This window comes from Notamacropus eugenii, chromosome 3 (genome assembly GCF_028372415.1).
Source record: "Notamacropus eugenii isolate mMacEug1 chromosome 3, mMacEug1.pri_v2, whole genome shotgun sequence".
In the NCBI taxonomy this organism is placed as follows: Eukaryota; Metazoa; Chordata; class Mammalia; order Diprotodontia; family Macropodidae; genus Notamacropus; species Notamacropus eugenii.
The window spans coordinates 326,956,105-326,975,954 of NC_092874.1; the positions used below are offsets into that span (position 1 = coordinate 326,956,105).

At 36.5% G+C, this 19,850-nt stretch overlaps 1 protein-coding gene across 1 annotated transcript; it reads left to right on the forward strand.

The window, feature by feature from the left end:
• The first annotated feature begins 808 nt into the window (after window positions 1-808).
• On the forward strand, window positions 809-14,779 carry LOC140531601 (protein FAM240B-like). The gene is made up of 2 exons (XM_072650447.1): window positions 809-951; window positions 14,612-14,779. The coding sequence occupies exons 1-2, from the start codon at window positions 809-811 to the stop codon at window positions 14,700-14,702; spliced, it is 234 nt and encodes a 77-aa protein (XP_072506548.1). The 3' UTR covers window positions 14,703-14,779.
• Window positions 14,780-19,850: the final 5,071 nt, after the last annotated feature.

Here is a 19,850-nt window from a genome sequence, read left to right on the forward strand (position 1 = left end):
TCTAAATGTTGCCCCATGTTACCAGTTTGGGAGCGAGTAGGCATGAGCCTACTCAGAATTTCCCCTGAAAACACAATTTCTTATAATAATCAAACAAGGGAATAGAAAGAAGACAAAGCATATATTAAATTTTGTTTAGCCATACAGACTTCATTTAGATCTCAGACCGATGGACCTATACTTGCTTTTAACTCAGTTCACGTTCTAGTCTTATAAATATACAACTATGCCTCTCATTAAGTGCACACACTGCTTCTTCCAAATATAGTTGACAGGAAATTCTAAAACTGAATGGGGATGTATTTCTGTGCAAGTTTCTATTTTCTTCTTACATAATAAAGCACTTCAAATTAAACTCTTCCTCTAAATTTTATTATATTTATGTTACATTTATGTATCAAATATAAAGCATTTCTTAATGGAAAATAATGTTAAGGTTTTTTAAGTTTAAATTTTTTAAAAATTATCATTGTATTTTTTTTAAAGTGTCCTTCCTCTCTTCCAATAAAACAAGAGAACATGTCATTACTAGTCATTTCTATGTTTCATTCTTTCTAGAATAGGTTATGTCCAACTATTGGAAGCAAACCTGTTTTGTATCTTCTTGTTCTTGTCTGCTTTGTTTGTTTCAAAGATGGCTGTTAGTGATGATCTGAAGATGGCTTTTCTTTGCATATAACCAACCTACCTCCTTTCCATGGTGGGGCAAATAACAACTTGTCCTGCCTCTTTCAGACAAGTTACATTTCCCATGACAGGAAAGGGTAGAGGTTGAATCTGCTTGGTTTTCTTTTCTCTTTTTCAGGAAATGAATAATCAATATATACGAAGGGAAGTCTTCTGCTGTGAAACTTGTCATGATCTTAAAAGCTTCTGGGAAAAAGAAATTGGCAAACAAACTTGCTATCGGGAATTGGAAGAAAATCGTCAGGGAAGAAGTGCCCTGACAAAGTATGTGGTTTCCTTTTCTTTTTTTTAAATAAGTTTTTGTTGATGACTTCTGTTTCTTACATCATCATCATTATCCCCAGTATCCTTCTCCCTCTCCCTCCCAACCATCCCATAGAAAAAAATAGGAATTTTCTACAGAGGAAAAAAAATCAGCATAAATGCTGGGTATAGTAAAAAAAAAAAAAAGTCTGAAAACATGTAATATGTAACATCTGTGGACCTCCCCCCTACACAAAGGGTTGTGTTGCAGGGTGTCTTTTCATGTCCCTTCATTTAAGTCTGCTTGATCTTTATAATTATGTCACATTTGCTTTTGATTTGTGGTGTGCGGTCCCCATTCCTTTCCATTTACGTTGTTCTCTAATTGTGTATATTGTTGTCTGGGCTCTCCTTAACTTTACTTGTCATCAGTAAATGTAGATCTTTCCCTGTTTGTCTGTTATCATCACATACATCATTTCTTACAGCGCAGTAATATTCTGTTACATTCATATTTGTTTATCCTTTCTCAAACAAGGGCTTCTATTTTGTTTCCAATTCTTTCTTATCACAAAAAGTGCTGCTACAATTATTTTGATATTCATGGGGACTTCCTTCTTATTGCCTTCACTGGGTTACAAGCTCAGTCATGGAGTCTCTACTTCAAAGGGTATGGACATGATAGTCACCTTATTTGCATAATTCTAAACTGCTTTCCAAAATGGTTCTACCATCTTACAGCTCTACCAACAATATCTTAATTTGCCTATCATTCCTCAGCCTTTATGCCATTGAATATCACTGTCATTTTTGCCATCTTTACCAATTTGTAGAGTATAAGGTAAAAACCTCAGAATTGTTTTGATTTCCATCTTTCTGTTATAAGTGATCTAGAACATTCTTTTACATGATGGTGGATACTTTGCAATTCTTCCTTTGAGAACTGCTTCTTCATATATTTTGGCCATTTATATATTGGGGACATATGTATGTACATAAATATGTGTATATGTGTGTGAATGTACATATATACATACATGTACATGTATATTTCATGTATTTTGGATAGTAAACATTTGTCAGAGAAATTTGATACAAAGATTTTTTTTCCCATTTGACCACTTCCCTTAACCTGGGTACATTAATTTTGTTTGTATAAAACTTTTCAGTTTATATAATCAATCAACATTTATTAAGAGCCTATTGAGTACCAGGCACCATGAGAAGTGGAATTGAGTGGTTGGGGAAAGCTTCCTATATAGAAGGTAGGATTTTAGTTGTGACTTAAAGGAAGCCGGGATACCACTAGTCAGAGCAGAGGACAGAGATCATTCCAGGCATGAGGGACAGCCAGAGAAAATGATTGGAGTCAAAAGATGGAGTGTCTTGTTTGTGGATCAGCCAGGAAGCCAGAATCACTGGATCAAAGAGTGCCTATTGAGGAGAGAGATATAAGAAACCTGGAAAGGTAGGAGAGACCTATGTTAAGACAGGCTTTGAATCTCAAACAAAGCATTTCGTATTTACTCCTGAGACAAAAAAAGAGCCATGAAGTTTATTGAGTAGAGAGGTGGTATGATTAGATCCATGCTTAATCAAAGTTATCTATTTTATCTTTTATAATTGCCTCTCTCTCTTACTTGATCAAAAATACATCTCCTATCCAAAGTTGTAAGAGGTATATAATACTTTTGTTCTAATTTATTTATAGTCTGATCATCAATGCTAAGGTTACATATCAGTTAAGAATGTCTTGCAGGTTTTTTGTTAAGCAAAATTTTCTCTTAAAATATTTGTTTCAGAGGAAGAGATATAGAAAATTTACTTTTTTTATTATCATCCTTATGTAAACCATGTGTAAATTTGGCCATGGCCCCTGACCTGACAAACAATACTTCTCTTAGGGCCTTCTGTCAGTAATAATCTCTGCAGCATATTTTGTTTCCACATGTCTACTTTGAAAACCCAGTATGTCTTGAGCAGCCACCATGCTTTCCACTTGGAACATCACAACGTCTCATTCATCTCTAAGAATGATAAGTTCCAGCAAGGACTCAGATATCAGAGAGAGTACATACTTTATTTGATCCATCAACAGAAACACAGACAAATCTCTACCCAAGTACATTATCAGGAATTCTTCCTTTTCTGCAATAGGTGTAGCAATCCTCCTCTCTGGTGGACCTCAGACCAGTGAAGTGAGGGGTCTACATTTTTTATCAGTGCATTGTTGTTCCCTGTTGAGTCAATCTTTTTTTTATCTTTGGGATAGTACAGATACTTTAACCTACAGACATGTCCTATGCCCAGTTAAAACTGTGCCTCTTGGTCTCAAAAAATAAAATCGTACCTCTAGAGACTGAAAGAGGGACTTTAGAGGCTATTTTTGTTATTCAGCTGTTTTTCAGTTATATCTGACTCTTATTGACCCTATTTGGGGTTATCTTGGCAAACATACTGGAATAGGTTTGCATTTCCTTCTCCAGCTCATTTTACATATGAGGAAACTGAGGCAAACAAGATTAAGTGGCTTGCTCAGGGTCATACAGGTAGTAAGTGTCTGAGGCCAGATTTGAACTCAGGAAGATGAACCTTCCTGACTCTAGGCCCAACACTTTATCCACTGCTCTACCTAACTACCTCAGAGGCTGTCTATTGCCTTTCCTTTTACAGTTGAGGAAACTAAGGTTCAGCCCCTCAGGCTAAGGACTCAGGAAAGTTCATAGAGGCAGGATCAGAAGCAGAATTTGAAACCATGTCACATGTCTCCAAGGCCAATGCCATTTTTACTGTGCTACATACCTATGTTTTTCCTTCCAAATCTCTCTCTGGCACAAGCACTTAGACGCATGTGGTTCACAGTTAAAGTTCAGTTGATATTCTCTGTTAAGTACAATCTTTGTGCCTATTTTCCAGTCCTACTTTCTCTCTGTGATCTAAAGACCACATTTCGAGGGTCAGCTCAAGTAGGTGAACCCTCATCATTACTGAGCTCTTAATTCTGTGATCTCCTCTTCTACTATGACTTTGAAGCGATGATTAGTAACGAGCCAACAAAGGCCCCATCTATAGTTCTAAGTGCAGACAAGATCAGTTTCTCTCCCTCTTGCCTCATCTAGTCTTTTAATGCACATAAGAATATTGTTACTACTTGATTTTCTATTCACTAAGTCGAGCATTTGTTAACCTTGAAGTAAACAATGACAGGTATATCTGGTCATCATTTCTACTATGGTTCATTGTAACTTGGACTAAAAACATTAAACTGCTCACATAAATTTGGCTCATGATATAGATTTATGACCTCCAGCAAGGTGGAAGAGAGGTCAGAGGGCTATGCTGCAATCAGGAAGACCTGAGTTCAAATTTGACCTCAGGTACCTCCTAGCTATATGACCATAGGCAAATCATTTAATTATTTAATCTCTGTCCTTAACTTTAAAATGAAGGTAATAATGGCCCCTAACTCCTAGACTTGTGAGGATCAAATGAGATAGTAATTATAAAGTGCTTGATAAATGTTTGCTTCTTTTCTTCCTTCCAGAACAGGAAAATACAACAATATTTTATGTTAAATCTTAGAGGGGAAAATTACCTCCTACCCAGAGAATGGTTGAGTCATCATATAGTATTTAATCAACCAATTGACCAACAAATCAGGTCAACAAGCATTTACTGAGCATTTATTATGTGCTAGGTACATGGCAATGTGTGGAGGATATATATGAACGCAAACGCAGTCCCAGCTCTCAAGGAGCTCAGGGAAATGACATGCAAACAACGATGTACAAAAAAGCCTTTACTGAGCACCCACTATGTGCTAGACACTGTGTGTTGTATCATAGAAATGCATTATACTTTCCTATGTTGCATCATTGTTGGTGAAAATAAGGTATGCTTTTGTAAATCAGTTTCTAAGAACATAAGAGAATATGAAAGAAACAAGAGGAGACATATAAAGTGATAAAGAGTAAAAAAGCAAAGTAAAAGAATAAATGGATGATGAGTGCAACAATAGAAGTAACGTCCACCTGGAGAGGTAATGAAATTACAGTCAAATACAACAGTCAATGTTAGTACCATGCTTCCATAGTTAAAGGACACTTTCCGATCTTTGTCAGTCAAGTACAAATGCTGAAAAAGTTGTTTGGTTTGGTTTGGAAACCAATCTGAACCAAACTGATATTTCCTTTGAGCTAATATTTGATATACAAAAAAAAATCCCATTCAAATATGTTCTTTCTAAAAGATTATAGTCTTCTATGATGGCCTTATACTCTAAAGACTTTCATAAGCCAGTGGGCTCCTCTCACAGCATTTTTTGATGACAATCCCCTTGCCATACACACACTACTTTTCCATTTCACCTGTGATTTCCAAATAAATATATTCCGTAACCATCCACAGGGGCAGAGATGTCAAACCTACTTCCTATCATCAACAAGCAGCTCAATAAAACTTCCTGGTGCAGGTTGAGCCAAATTGAAATGTAATTGGGAAATGTTTAACAAATTAAAAATTCAATACAACATAGAGAATGTTAATCTGTAGTTTTCTAAGCCAATATGCAGGTCACAGGGATCCATTTCTAGTTTAACAACACTGCACTAGGGGAAGAGAAACTAGGGAATCTGCCTCACCACTATATAGCAATATTTCCTACTACACTTGTGCCTTCCACATCATGACTCCCTTTCATGGTTTCAATGTTTCACAGGTCAGCATAAGAAATTAAATGGGAATTCTGTGCAATCCACAGATGACACAGAGCTTATGACCAAATAGTTAATCCAAAGTTTACAATAAGGTACTGTAAACCTCTCATAAAAGAAAAAGAAAAAAAATTCAGAATTCTTCTCTGGTATAAAAGGAGGGCCAAAATTTTTACACAATTTTCCAGATTTAAGGGAAGCCATGCCCCCAACCCCTGCAGTGTGGAAGGGATAATTGTACTTCTCTTTACTCTTCGTGGATGTGGCCAAAGGAATCACTACATCTGTTCTTTAGCCGGTTAGCAAAGCATTAAAAGGGTCTGTTGAGGGCCCCTTCCTACCAGAATGTGAAGAAAAATCTTAGTGTTTTCTTAGTAACTTCCAGTTACTCTATGCCTTGCTGATAACACAACAAAACAACCAGTGTTAGCATCTGTTACTCCCCCTCAGCCTGGGCTATCATAGCAATATATTCCATCAAAAACTAAGGAGATTAAAACAAAGTGAAAACAAGACTTTTATGACAGAGCTACTAATTAGTACACATCTTCTGGCTCATTGTCTAAATGAAATTAAGCAAAGTCTAAACTCGGTTTAGCAAGCCTGCATTCTCCAGGCTACTGAGACTCACAGCTGTCAGGTGCATCATTACGACCACACTCTTAAGTAAAGGCAGAGCCAGTAAGAATTTTGCCAGGCCGATAAAAAATAACTGTTTGATCACAAAAATATTAATTAGCACAAGCCTGCTGTCCCATTGTCTGAACAAAATTGGTCCAGGCCTAAAGCAAATCATTAAACAAGTGCAAATTAATAGCACACATAGAAAAATGGCTTTAGAGCTGGAAGTCATCAGTCATTTGTTCCAAACCCTTTCTTTTTTTACCAACAAGGAAACTGAGGCTTAGAAAGCTCAATTCCTCTGACTACAATTCTAAAATATTTTCCACTGTACCGTGCTGCCATTTAAGCAAAGTTAGGTAAGGTTATGAGACCAAATCTCAGCAAGAAATGAATGATTCAATCCATGTCTTATCTTATCTTTTTAAACTAGGAAGGCTAGATTTTGGTTTTCCAGTCAGGTATGATTCTTTGGGACCCATAGCATGCCAGGCCCTTTTATCTTCCACTATCTCTTGAAGTCTGCCCAAGATTATGTTCACGACACTATCTATCCATCTCATCCTCTTCTGTCCCCTTGTCCTTTCTACCTTCAATCTTTTCCAACATCAGGACTTTCTCAATGAGTCTCATCTTCTCATTATGTAGCCAAAGGACTGAAGTTTCACCTTCAGTTTTTGACCTTCCAGTGAATAGTCTGAATTAATTTCCTTAAGTATTGACTGATTTGACCTCCTTTCCATCCAAGAGTCTCTCAAAAGCCTTCTCCAGAGCCACTATTTGAAAGTATTGATTCTAAGGCACTCAGCTTTCCTTGTAGTCCAACTCCCACAGCCATATGTTGCTACTAAAACCATGGGTTTGACCATATGGACCTTGGTTGGCAAGGTGATGTCTCTGCTTTTTAGTATGCTGTCCAGATTTGCCATAGGTTCCTTCCAAGGAGCAAGTGACTTTTAATTTCATGGCTGCAGTCACCATTTGCAGGGACCTTTTTGCCCAACAATATACAATATGACACTGCTTCCATTTCTTCTCCCTCTGTTTGCCAGGAAGTGATGGGACCAGTTGCCATGATCTTAGTTTTTGAGGTTTTTTTTATATTAACCTTCAAACCAGCTTTTATACCTTCCTCTTTTACCATCAGCAAGAGGTTTCTTAATTCCTATTCATCTGCCATCAAAGTGGTATCACCTGCATATCTGAAATTGTTAATATACCCATGGGTAGGGAACCTGTGGCCTGAAGGCCACAAGTGGTCCTCTAGGTCCTCACGTGTGGCCCTTTGACTGAACTCAAACTTCACAGAACAAATCCCCTTAATAAAAGGATTTGTTCTTAGAAACTTGGACTCAGCCAAAAGACCACATCCAGGGACCTAGAAGACTAAAGGGGCCTTGAGGCCACAGGTTCCCAACCCCTGGTCAGGAGGACAAAAGACAGTACTTTGGAGAGGGTGGCAATAATTTTTTTTTTTAAATGGAGAAAATACTAAATCTAATGGATTTTCAAATCAAAGCCAAAGCAAGAAAAAGCAAACATGTTGCCTCCACTAATCAGTCAGGACAGTCTTTGCTGGTCTCATGGGAAAAAAAAATACTCTTTGAACTTGGAAGGATTCACTGAAATTTTGGGATATCTTCACTGTGTTACCATTCCTTGCATTATTTTGGCTTTCATGATCAAAGCAGACTTCAGGAAAGCCCATATTAAGCAGTGTACCTACCAGTTCAGAGAACTTCAAAGGCTGATGGAAGCCTTAAAATGAAGGAAGATACTCAGCAGGTGGCAGAAGGCAGTCTGAATAATCACAAATCAGATTAAATAGGAATTTCTTGAGTCTGAAGTATTTAATGAATGTATATTGTTATTACAGCAAAAGGTGGGGACTTAAGACCATAGACTGACCCACTATTTATCATAGTACCTATCTATCTATCGATCTATCTTCTATCTCTCTGTCTGTCTGTCTGTCTCTGTCTCTATCTATCCATCTGCTTTATTAACTATTTAACATGCATAAACTATGCTACTATTTGTTCTTAGGTTCTTATCTTTTCTTAATATGTCACTAATGAAGTTTTTGAGGGTTGTACCCCTACCCGTAAGTCCTATGCATTTTATTGTACAGTTCTTCATAGCAAAGCTGACTGTACAGTTACCCCTTCCACATAGCAGAGCTTAGGAGCACAGTGCCCTCACAATCTGGAAAATCTATGTAAAATATTTTAGTCCTTCTTTCATACCAGAAAAGAAGTCTGAATTATTATAGTACTAAAAAATAAAATCTGTTGATTTTATACAATACTATACATTTATTTTATGTGTTTCAGGGTTTCTAAACTTTTTCTGTGTCATCTACTAGCCTTTGTGTGTTGTCTGAAGCTTCCACAAAACTCCCTCAAAATTCCCATTTAACTTCTTATGCAGACCCACGATACAGAGAAACTGAGATGGGATAAGTCTCACTGTGGAAGGGATAACTGTACTTCTCTGAGGCTTATGAAGAACCCATTTGTAATTTGTGTCACCTAGACTCAAACTGGGAGTGGAAAATAATCCACTTACCTCATTTTAACAAGGAAAGAGGACCCAAGAATTTCAAGTTAAAGGAGAGAGAAAAAAATAAAGCAAAAATTGTGACTTAAAAAGATTGGTGCAATGGCCACCCAAAGGGCCTTTTTCTGTTCCTCAGTGATGTTCCACTCTGCTTCCTCCGCGGTTCTCTCCTAATCTACAGCTGCTGTAACCTGGAGATAACATCTGCTATTACAAATTTTTCTCTGAATGGCTGCTTTTGCTTCTGCTGCAGATATCTGCTATTGGTTCCTTTTTCATCTAATAAAGTGTCAGCATTTTTTGGTGAGATTACTTTAGGCCAACAATCCTAGAGATAATCAAAGTCTTCAGGTACATCTAGTCCAAATAAAGCATCTCTCAGGTAGCTGTCAAATCTCTTTTATTTGTTTACTCTTTCATGTGTTTATCTATCTCTTTAATAATTTATTCAGTCATTTATTTAGTTATTGTCACCTACTCATTAATCTAAATAGGCATCTATTTGTTTGCTTATTTTGTTTTTCCATCTATCTATAAGTATGTTTGTATGTATGTTTATTTGTCTCTTTGTTTCTTTTTACTTTATTCACCACTCCTGACTCAACTTTCAGTGGGAAGTTATTAAGTCCTAGCTTCTACTTCGATTACCTAAGTCACTTACCTGAACTCAAATCAGTCCCCCAGCAGCAAGCACTGGATGATGCACCTTAGCTTTCATAAACCCAAAGGAGGCACTTGTCAACCCTGGAAGGTGAGGGGTAGAAGTGACTTGTGCTTTGTATTCCTGCCACTATGTATTCCTATTCCCATCATAATAATTAGCAAATATGAAAAAAAACATGGAGATAGAACTATTTGAACAAAGGAAAAAAATAGAGAGACCTTTATTCATTTAGATCATAGATAGGAAAGGAATATTGCTCACACACCGAGATTCAAGCTACTAAGATGTGTAACTATATTAGTGATAGTTTTCAATATCCAAATGGAAAAATTAAAATTAAATATATAGAGAACTGTTATAACTATTATAAATAATACTCTTCATTAATTTTATTTATTTTCAGTGTTCTACAATCACTGCCATATAACTTAGATTTTTTTCTACCTTTCCCCCTCCTTTCTCAAAATGGCATGCAATATTATATAGATTCTATACATACATTCCTACTAAATACATTTTCACTATAGTCATGCTGTGTAGAAGAATTAAAATGAATGGGAGAAATCATATAACAAACCAAAACATAATACAAAAGAAAATGATTTTGCGACATTCTGCGATTGAATTTCATAGTTCTTTCTCTGGATGTGGAAGGCATTTTGCCTTAAAAGACCATTGGGAATTTTTTAAAGTCCTTGCATTGCTACGAAGTTCTAAGTCTACCAGGAGAAACTCTCGCACACTGTGGTCGTTGCTGTGCTCAAAGTTCTCCTGGTTCTGCTGCTTTCAATCAGCATCAGATCACATAAGTCCTTCCAGGCCTCCCTGAAGTCTTCTTGTTCATCATTTCTTATGGCAACAGTACTCCATTACATTCATATACCAAAATTTATTCAGCCATTCCCCAATTGATGGGCATCCCCTTGATTTCCAGTTTTTGGCCACCACAAAAAGAGCTGCTACATATATTTTTGTACATGTTGGGACCCTTTCCCATTTTTATGATCTCTTGGGGATACAGTCCCAGAAGCAGTATTGCTGGGTCAAAGTGTATGCACATTTTTGTAGCCCTTGGGGCATAGTTCCAAATTGTTCTCCAGAATGGTTGGATGAACTCACAGCTCCACCAACAATGAATTAGTGTTCCAACTCTCCCACATCCTCTCCATCATTTATCATCTTCCTGTTCTGCCATGTTTGCCAATCTGATAGGTGTGATGTGGTACCTCAGAGTTGTTTTGATTTGCATCTCTCTAATCAATAGTGATTATTTTTTCATACTGACTATAGACATCTTTAATTTCTTCCTCTGAAAACTTCCTGTTCATATCCTTTGCACATTTACATAAAAATACTCATCTATTAAAAACAGAGAATAAAGTAGATAAGTAAAGTTCAGTAAATATTTACAACAATGCTCTCTAGTTGCCATATCCAGTTCTACATTTATAAAGCAGCTTGGTGGTTCAGGGACAGAGCAGTGGGCCTGGAATTAGAACGATCTGAGTTCAAATGTGACCTCATAACCATAAATTCTGTCTGCCTCAATTTCCTCAACTGTAAAATGGGGATAATAATAGCACCTACCTCCCTGGATTGTTGTGAGTTTCAAATAAGATAATATTTGTAAAGTGCCTGACATGTAGCAAGAACTTAATAAATGCATATTTCCATCCATTTGTACATTTATAAATCAATCTCAATTGTTAAGCACCGATGTATGCAATTCACATGTAGTCACAGCTATATAATAAATTTATTCCCTAACAGCATAATATTAAGTGCAAGTTTATAGGAGGAAACTAGTTCAATCTGAACATTTTAAAAATGAGCCATAGGCTAAACACATTTGTGTGAAAAAGATCAAGGCTTTTTCATGAATTATGCCCTCTATATAAGTCATAAGCAGAACATAGCAGGCAAAAATAGTGCTTGTTATCTTTTGCAGGAAGAAAGGTACAGTGTCTATTATTCTGCCTCAGTCAGATAAGCAGTTGTGTTCAGTAGTACAATGACCATTACAAGGCACCATATTTCAGGAAGAACATTCAGAAACTTGAGTATGTCTAGAAGAGAGTGAACAGAATGGTGAGAGGTCTTAACAGAATTTCATAAGAGGATTGGTTCCACTGAAGTCAATTCAAGAAGCATTTAGTAAAGAGCTCCTATGTGTAAGGCACTGTGCTAGGTAAGAAGAATACCCTAAGGGCAAGAGGCAAAACAGTCTCTCCCTCAGGGAGTTTGCATCATAGTGGGAAAGTACTCAAACTGCACAGAAAAGTAAATGCAAGATAGAGATGAAGTAAATGTTAATTAATTTCAGAATGGAGTTTGGAAGAGTACCAACAACCAGAAGGAACAAGAAAGGAGCAGCCAGAGAGTAGAGGTTTAAAGGAAACTACATATTTCTCAACTGAAAAAATATTCCAAAGCAGCAATAATTAAAGAAATGCAAATTAAAGCCCCTCTGACATTCTACTTCATTTTCATCAATGTGGTGGAGTTGGCAAAAAAAAAAAAAAAAAAAAAAAAAGGAAAATGACAGATATTGGAGGTTCTGCAAGAGAAAAAGCACATTAATGCACTGTTGGTAGAGCTATGAATTGGGTTAACTATTATGGGAAATTATTTGGCACTATGTCCAAAAGGGTTCTAAACTGTAGTTCATACCTTTTGATGCATCAATACCACTGCTAGGTCTATACCTCAAAGAGATCAAAGGAAAAGGAAAAGGATCCATCTGTACAAAAACATTTATAGCAGCTCTTTTTGTGGTGACAAAGAACCAGATGCTTGTCAGTTTGGATGGATAGCTGAACAAAGTGTCATATGTGAATGTATTGTAATACTACTATGCAGTAATAAGTCATGAAAGCAACAGTTTTAGAGAAAACTGGAAAGATTTGTTTGAATTGATGCAGAGTGAAGTGAGTAGCACCAGAAAAAGAATTTATACAGTAATAACAACAATGCAATTTTGAAATTACATTTCAATGTAATATACAATGAAGTGCATAATGTACATTTCAATTTTGAAAATTACATTTTGAAATAGTACAATTTTGAAAGACTTAAGAACTCTCATCAATACAATGATCAATCACAATTTGAGAAAACTAGTGAGGATGCATGCTTTCCTTCTACTGACAGAGATGTGAGGAATTCAGGGTACATAATGAGACATTTTTGGGACATGATCAATGGGAGAATTTGTTTTGCTTCATTAGGTATATTTGTTACAAGGATTTTTCTTTTCTTCTAATGGGGAAATGGGGGTATGGGAGAAAGCAAAATTAAACCTCATTAAAAAATTAAAATTAAAAAAATAAAACACTAGGTAGCATCAGTTGAGGAATACCTAAACAAATTTTAATACATAAATTAAATGTAATATTAATGCATCATAAAAAATGATGACTGTGAAAAAGTCAAAGAGGCATGAGAAGACTTGCTTGAAGTAAAGTGGCAGGAAGTAATCAGGAATACAATACCCAACATCTGTAGAAATGTAAAGAGAAAGAACAATGATCAGAAAAGAAACTGAAAGCTATGTAACTATAATGATTAAATATGACCCTGGCAAAGAGATAGGAAAACATCATCCCTTCTTTGTAGAGGTGGGGGTCTTGAGTGTAGGGTATTGAATACGCCACCAGTCTCAGCTGATGTGTGGATTAGCTTTGCTCAATTTCTTTTCATTTTTTTCAGTTTTCTTAATTGTTAAACTGTACATATCCTTTGACCCAGACATAACATTGCAAAGTTTGCTCAATGGAGCAAGAGGTTTACTTAGAAATTAAATTAATGCCAAAAAATCTACCAGTGAAATAAAAAAGGCACTAAAAAAAAGGAGAAAGTGAAGGAGGATGTTTATTCTCAAACAGAATAGATTTATGAAGTATATTCTACATGTCTTTCAAAGTATTTGAAGGATTGTCATATTGAAGATGGACATAACTTGTTCTGATGGCCCTCAGAAGGCAGAACCAGAAGAAATGGATAGAAGTTTTAATGAAGCAGATTTAGCTCAATGTAACTAAAAACCTCCTAATGATTAGAACCATCCCAAAATATAATGGGCTTTTCCAGAAGACAGTGGGTTTCTCTCTTAACTAGGTTTCTCTATGTAATATTTATATGATTGATTTATTCAGAATTGTATATAAAGGATTTATGCTCAATTGTAATTGAGGCAGGTGGTAAGTACCTCTGAGGTTCCTTCCAAATCTTGACACAAAAGTTTGATCAAAAAGGTGAAAACAAGGAAGAGAAGCTATTTAGTGCTGACTATCAAGTAGCAGAATAATTAAAGTAACAGACTTAAAGAATTTGGTAAAAATACCAGGTTACTTTTTCACATAGTTCTTTTTGCTGGATACTCCCACATGAGTGTTAGGGGCAATATCTTGTATTCTCCATTCCAAGTTTTAGGTCAGCAGAAATATTCCCCTTATTCTCTCCAAAGGTCAATTCAGTTTTGAATTAAGGGGGTCTTTCTTTTTTTATAATAGAAAGTTGCCTCCTCAATCTGACCCATTGGGAACTTTTCTTTTCTCAGGAACCAAATTACAGAATGGTAGTAGTGAGGAATCATTTTTCCAACTCTCCATCTCCCCGTCCACTTAAATTCCATACATTGAGAAGGTAACTGGATGTCAGATAATGATATTGCCAAGGATGACTGCACAGACAGGCTTCTAACAGTTTCAGAATTGTTCAATAAGAGTGTTTGACAAAAACCTTTTAAGAAGTGAAAACTCTCATCTGTTACTTGCCTGCCCTTTAAAAATGAGCAAACTTCAGTTTTATTTTTACCACACTGAATTTGGATAAAAACAGCTTATATTTAACTTTTTCTGGAGAGAGTTCCTAAAATGACATTTTTCCAATAATATCTTCCTGATTGTCATTCTTCCCTTTTAGTTCTTTCAGTTCTTTGTCCACTAAGATCATGAATGTTTGAAAGCAAATTAACAAGAAAACAACTCAAATTGTATACCATGTTGTCTAAGTCAATATATGGTCCCCATGATAAAGCCAGAGATGGTCCAAGAGGACATTTCTGGACGCTGAGACAGAAAGATAAATGTACTAATTATCTATATAATTTGTTTCCTCCTCTTAGGCTCAGAGATGAATGGCAGCGGATGTTGGAAAAAAGGTTAAAGATGCTGGACAATCCTGATGAGAATGAAAAGCCCACCAATGCCAGTTGAAAACTTTCTACATTTGAGAGAATAAGAAACTGAAGTTGCTTTTCTTGGGGAATCCAGTGTAAATGCCTGAATTACTTTGATTTACTAAATGGAATGAGTTGTATTTATTTTCCCATTTGTGAGAGGATTAGAATGTGAAACCTCTTCTAGTGTTAATGGAAGCTATTAACCAACCCAATATTCTGTGTACACATAACCTCAAATCTATCAAAGAGCTCTAGACTTAACTAATGTAGGCAGTGCTGTGGATTAGCACCATATAAAAGTTTCAAACATCTAGGCATCAGAATTCATTTCCATATAATTATCCCCTCATTTTAAAATCAAAATCCTTTACATTTCAAGAGCACCTAAGCACCAAGCTTAATGGTAACATCCCTAACAAGAGATCATAACTTTGTTCTGACATTTCTCCTGGAAAATTAGATTCTTGAGATTATCTTTTTTTTCCTGTCATCCTTCCTCCTTTCTTTCCTTTGTTTGGTGAATACAGGACACTTACTGCACAAACTATTACAAATTCATTAAAAATGTAGTTGGGAAATGAATCGATCTAATTTTCTTTTCTCTTTATGTTCTTTGGCTCTGCTTCTACAAAAACATATAAAGTAGTTGGGGGCATTCCTTCACAATGTGCCCCTGGAAATCTAAACCAGTTATGAGTCACTGTGATTCAGCACTCACTCAAAGTTATGGCTCACAAGATCCCCTCCGCCATATGTATATTTTTACGAGACAAACTTAGGCCACATTAGGTATTAAAAAAAAACCATACTTAATCAAATATAATGGTAAATGATGTGATAACAAAAGATCACATGCACCATGCATACTTGGGCTACACTCACACATACATTCACCAGCGGGGAATATAGCACATGTATGCAGAGAGCATAAATAAGCAAGGAACGTATATGGATAATACACACAAAGAACTGGTGTGGTCGGGGAACATTTGTGAACAGCAAATACATTAGGAACTCCTGTGTCTATGGCACTCCTGTAGCCACAAATGTTTTGGCTAAAAAGGGCATGCCTCTGATGCTAGAGTTACCAAAATCATCTGGGATATCACAATGCTCTCTGCTACTCATTGTTGAGTTTCATATTTCCACAGGACATTTCGGTGTCTCTTCTGGGAACGGTACTTTCCTTATTAATCCCATTTTCTCCTCTCATTATTTCTGTTGTTTTTGTGGTCACCAAGCTACTCTTTGCTACCATCAAATGGGGTTCATTTCTTTAGGACTATCTATTGTTTTCTGAGCCCACCCACTAAGGTGCAGTGTATAGGAAGTATTCCCTTACAAAATCAGTCTTAAAAGGAGTATTGTGCAGTGTCTTATCATGCACAAGCAAGGCTACATAAGCTACCACATCTGGTCACAGAACTTACAAAATCTAACAAAGTGTCTCAGGCTAATACCATCTATTCTTTTGAAAAAGAGTTTTAGAGACTTCTATTCCCATCTGTAACTTCTGTACCTGGTGGGCTCTGTGTTACAACTCATATGTCAATAACTATGATAAATCCCCACCCATAACCTTTCTTCTTGACTTATCACCTTATTAATTTTCATCCCAGATGCTAAAGCAGTCAAGGAGTATGTTCTGATGCTTCCTCATAAATTAATAAAAGTACACAATTTCTCTCATAAATTATTCAATTAGCTCTGAGCTCCCATCATATCTCATAAAATAAACCAGATAGACCTTTTTCATACTTTCTCCCTTATCTCTCTCTTTTCTTCACCCCCAATTCAATCTTATAGGTTTAAGTAAATATCTCGACCATGCAATGTACTAACAGTGCAACAGACAATATTATATTAAAATATTTCAGCAATGAATCAAGTTGGGAAATATATCAAGATTTTCTTCTAGTCATCAGTAGAAACTGTTGACCTCTTAACTTTAGAAACATAGTTCCATCATTCACATCCCTCAGGACACCAATCAAAGGCTCTCAAGAATTCTTCTGCGTAAGAGTTAAATTCAGTTCTCTTAGGAAATGTCTCTTCGGTCTTTCTCAAAGATGACAGTTAACATGTCAGCCTTTTAAGAAAAAAGTTCTCTTAGTCATTCTCTCTGAATTTCACATGGTCTTTCTCCAGCTTTGCCAGTAACAGTCCCTATATAGAAGTTAAATGCCTCTCTCCCAAGATTGTATTCCCTCTTAAAGATACAGTGATAGTTCCTAAGATCTCTATAGCACAGAGTATGGAAGATGCAGTTACACTTAGACATCTCTTGTTTGGCATTGATTTGAGATCCGTGATCCCAAGTAGGGATGTTAGAAAATTTCTTGTGACTTCTGTTCAGTCCTTGCCCCCCCCCCCACTCTAAAAAGTCCCTAATAACTCTGTGTTAGGTTTGTGGAGTCTGGAAACAAAGGTAGGTCTTGATCAGAAGGTGTTGTTTGATCAATATGCAAATAAAGTTAGGTGAAACAGGTAAGAATACAAATTCCTACCTTAATTATACATATACCTGCAACAAAGTTGCTGATTTTGAGCTGTATTTTATCCAGAAAAAAAAATCTAACAGACCTCTCTGCACATAATTCCTTAGAAACACTTGGGGGAACTAGGGTAATCTTTAATAAAATTCATTTATCATGTCATCATTTGAATGCAAACACTTCATTTCATGATAAATACTAGATCCCCACTCATTTTGGTTGTCTAGAAATTTGCTGAATGAAAATTTTCCTAATTAGATAAAAGTAGAAGAAGGGTATGCCCCAAAAGTTGAGAGCCAGTCAGCAGGTTGTAATGGAAAAGGAACTGGCTCTATGAACCAGGAGGTCTTGGTTGTGATCTTGATTGTTCCACTAACTGTGTGCTTTGGAGGAAGGCACTTAAAATCATAAATTTTTTTTTTAGTCTAAAAAGGGAGTGTTAGACTAATTAGTCTCCAAGGTTGCTTCCAACTCTAGCATCCTAAGATGATTTTAAGCACTCAGTTGTAAACATTTCATAGTAACATTCCTAGACCTAATTAGTCTATCCCTCTCACCCCAAAAGTCCTAGAAAATATATGTGGAGAACACATATGGGACAAATATAGGGCCCAAGATGTGTCAATCCCTGAAGGTATCTGAATTACCATAAGATCCAAATTTCAACACATCCACTAGAAATTAAATTTTGGAGCTCTGAGATGGAGAAGAAAGATTCCCAGACATTCCAAAAGATTGCAGGATTCAAGAGCAAAGACTTGTCTCCTCCTTCCTTCCTGTCAAATATGAACTTCAGTAGAAAGAAGGGGGTAAAAGAAGCTTAAGGGAATATGGTCATCTGACACACGTTCATCAGTTGCTATGGGTTGTGTGTGTGTATGTGTGTATGTATGTGTGTGTGTGTGTGTGTGTGTGAAAAAGATGCTAAATCATTGAGGAATGAGGGAGGCTTGAGAGAACATGACAGGGAGAACCGTTGGCACTGAATTCTTCACCAGATTCTAATTTACCAATTCTACATAGAGTCTTGGGAAAAGAGATAAGATTTAAGCTTTTTTTCTAAAAAAAAAAATCACTTTGGAATCACTGTTAGAATAAGTAGTCTACAATTGGTCTATAACCTGGAAAAGTTTTTATTGCTTGTGAATGATGGCTCTGGGCCCCTCAAGGATTCTGGGATGGTAAGTGTTTAGTTTGATCCCCAAGGGATCAATTTTCCCTTTGGCTCATTGCCCACATATTGAAATTTTACTCTAGGGAAATCTCCAATATAAAGCTTAGGTATAACTTGTGTCTAGGCCTCTCCAGATGTGCATAGTAGGGCTTCCAACTCTCACATAATTTAAATCTGGTTATTAGGTATGGCTCAGTCTTTATTTTACCCACTACAGAAAATGAGTAAGATTCAAAGAAAAATTTCACAGGAATTCATAGATAAATATAGAAACTTGAAGTATTCAAACAACCCACTACACCTCCCTAGAAGGTAGACACAATCTGGGGGTCTGCTGATCAGGTTATTTCCCTTCCCATTGGACCTGTACTGACTAATTTAAAATAATAATGAGATTGGCAAAGCCCAGATTTCTAGCACCCTTTTTTCTACTCTCATGGTATCATTTCAACCCTTAAATTTCAGATTTTCAATTTATGTACTTCCTTCTCCAAGAAGCATCACATTGAGAAAATATCCTCACTCCAGGAAGTTGGTTCCCAAACAATTGAACTCAGAAACTCTCATCCTCTTGGGAATTCTCAAATTACAGGTTAGTTACTCAGGGCCAGGTTTGACTTGGAACTGTCCAGTAGTTCAGGTTCAGGATTGGAATGAAATAATAAGTTGCTCATATATGTCATATACAATTGAACAGAAAAAAAAGAAAATTTGCTTAAGAGTGGCCTGGAAAGTCTATTCTGCAAAGATGTAGTATTACTTCATAGCTCCCTTCTCTTCCACATTCGCCAGGCTGGCATGCCTAGTTAGAAGTGTATGTTGACTTGAACATCACTGGAGAGTCTCTTATGCCTGAGGAACTCCATCTATTCATGCTACAGGCTTTTTATACCTTCGTTATTGTTGTTGTTCAAGACATTCCAGTCATCTGGGGTTTTCTTGGCAGAGATACTGCAGTGGCTTGCCAGTTCCTTCTCCAGATCATTTAGTAGATGAGTAACTAAGGCAAGCAAGTGACTTGCCCATGGTCACACAGCTGGTAAGTGTCTGAGGTTAGATTTGAACTTAAGTTTTCCTAACTCTGGGCCCAGTACTCTATCTACTGTGTAACCTAGCTGCCTAAGGCAATCAGAAAGCTTCTTCAATCGTTTGAGTCTTCTTCTGGACCACTTAAATCTTGAAGACAGTTTTATTTCCTTGTTAGGAAGTTAACCTTTGTGGTAGAGTACTTTCAGACTTCTTAACCAAGAATAAAGAATTTCTAGCCAGGAACTGGAGTCTTTTGATATGGATCCCAACTAGAATAACAATAAATACTACTTCTACTATACCCACAAAGTAACACCTAAAGCTGAGATTATCCACTCTTAGCAACTCTTCTCTCAGGCTGTGGTCAAATACATACCTACCTCTGCCATGTGTGTTTGCAGGGACTGCTATGAATTCCCTGTAGCCAGGCATAAAACATCTATTCTCAAAAACTCTAGTATTTGACTTGTGCTCAGAAAAAGAA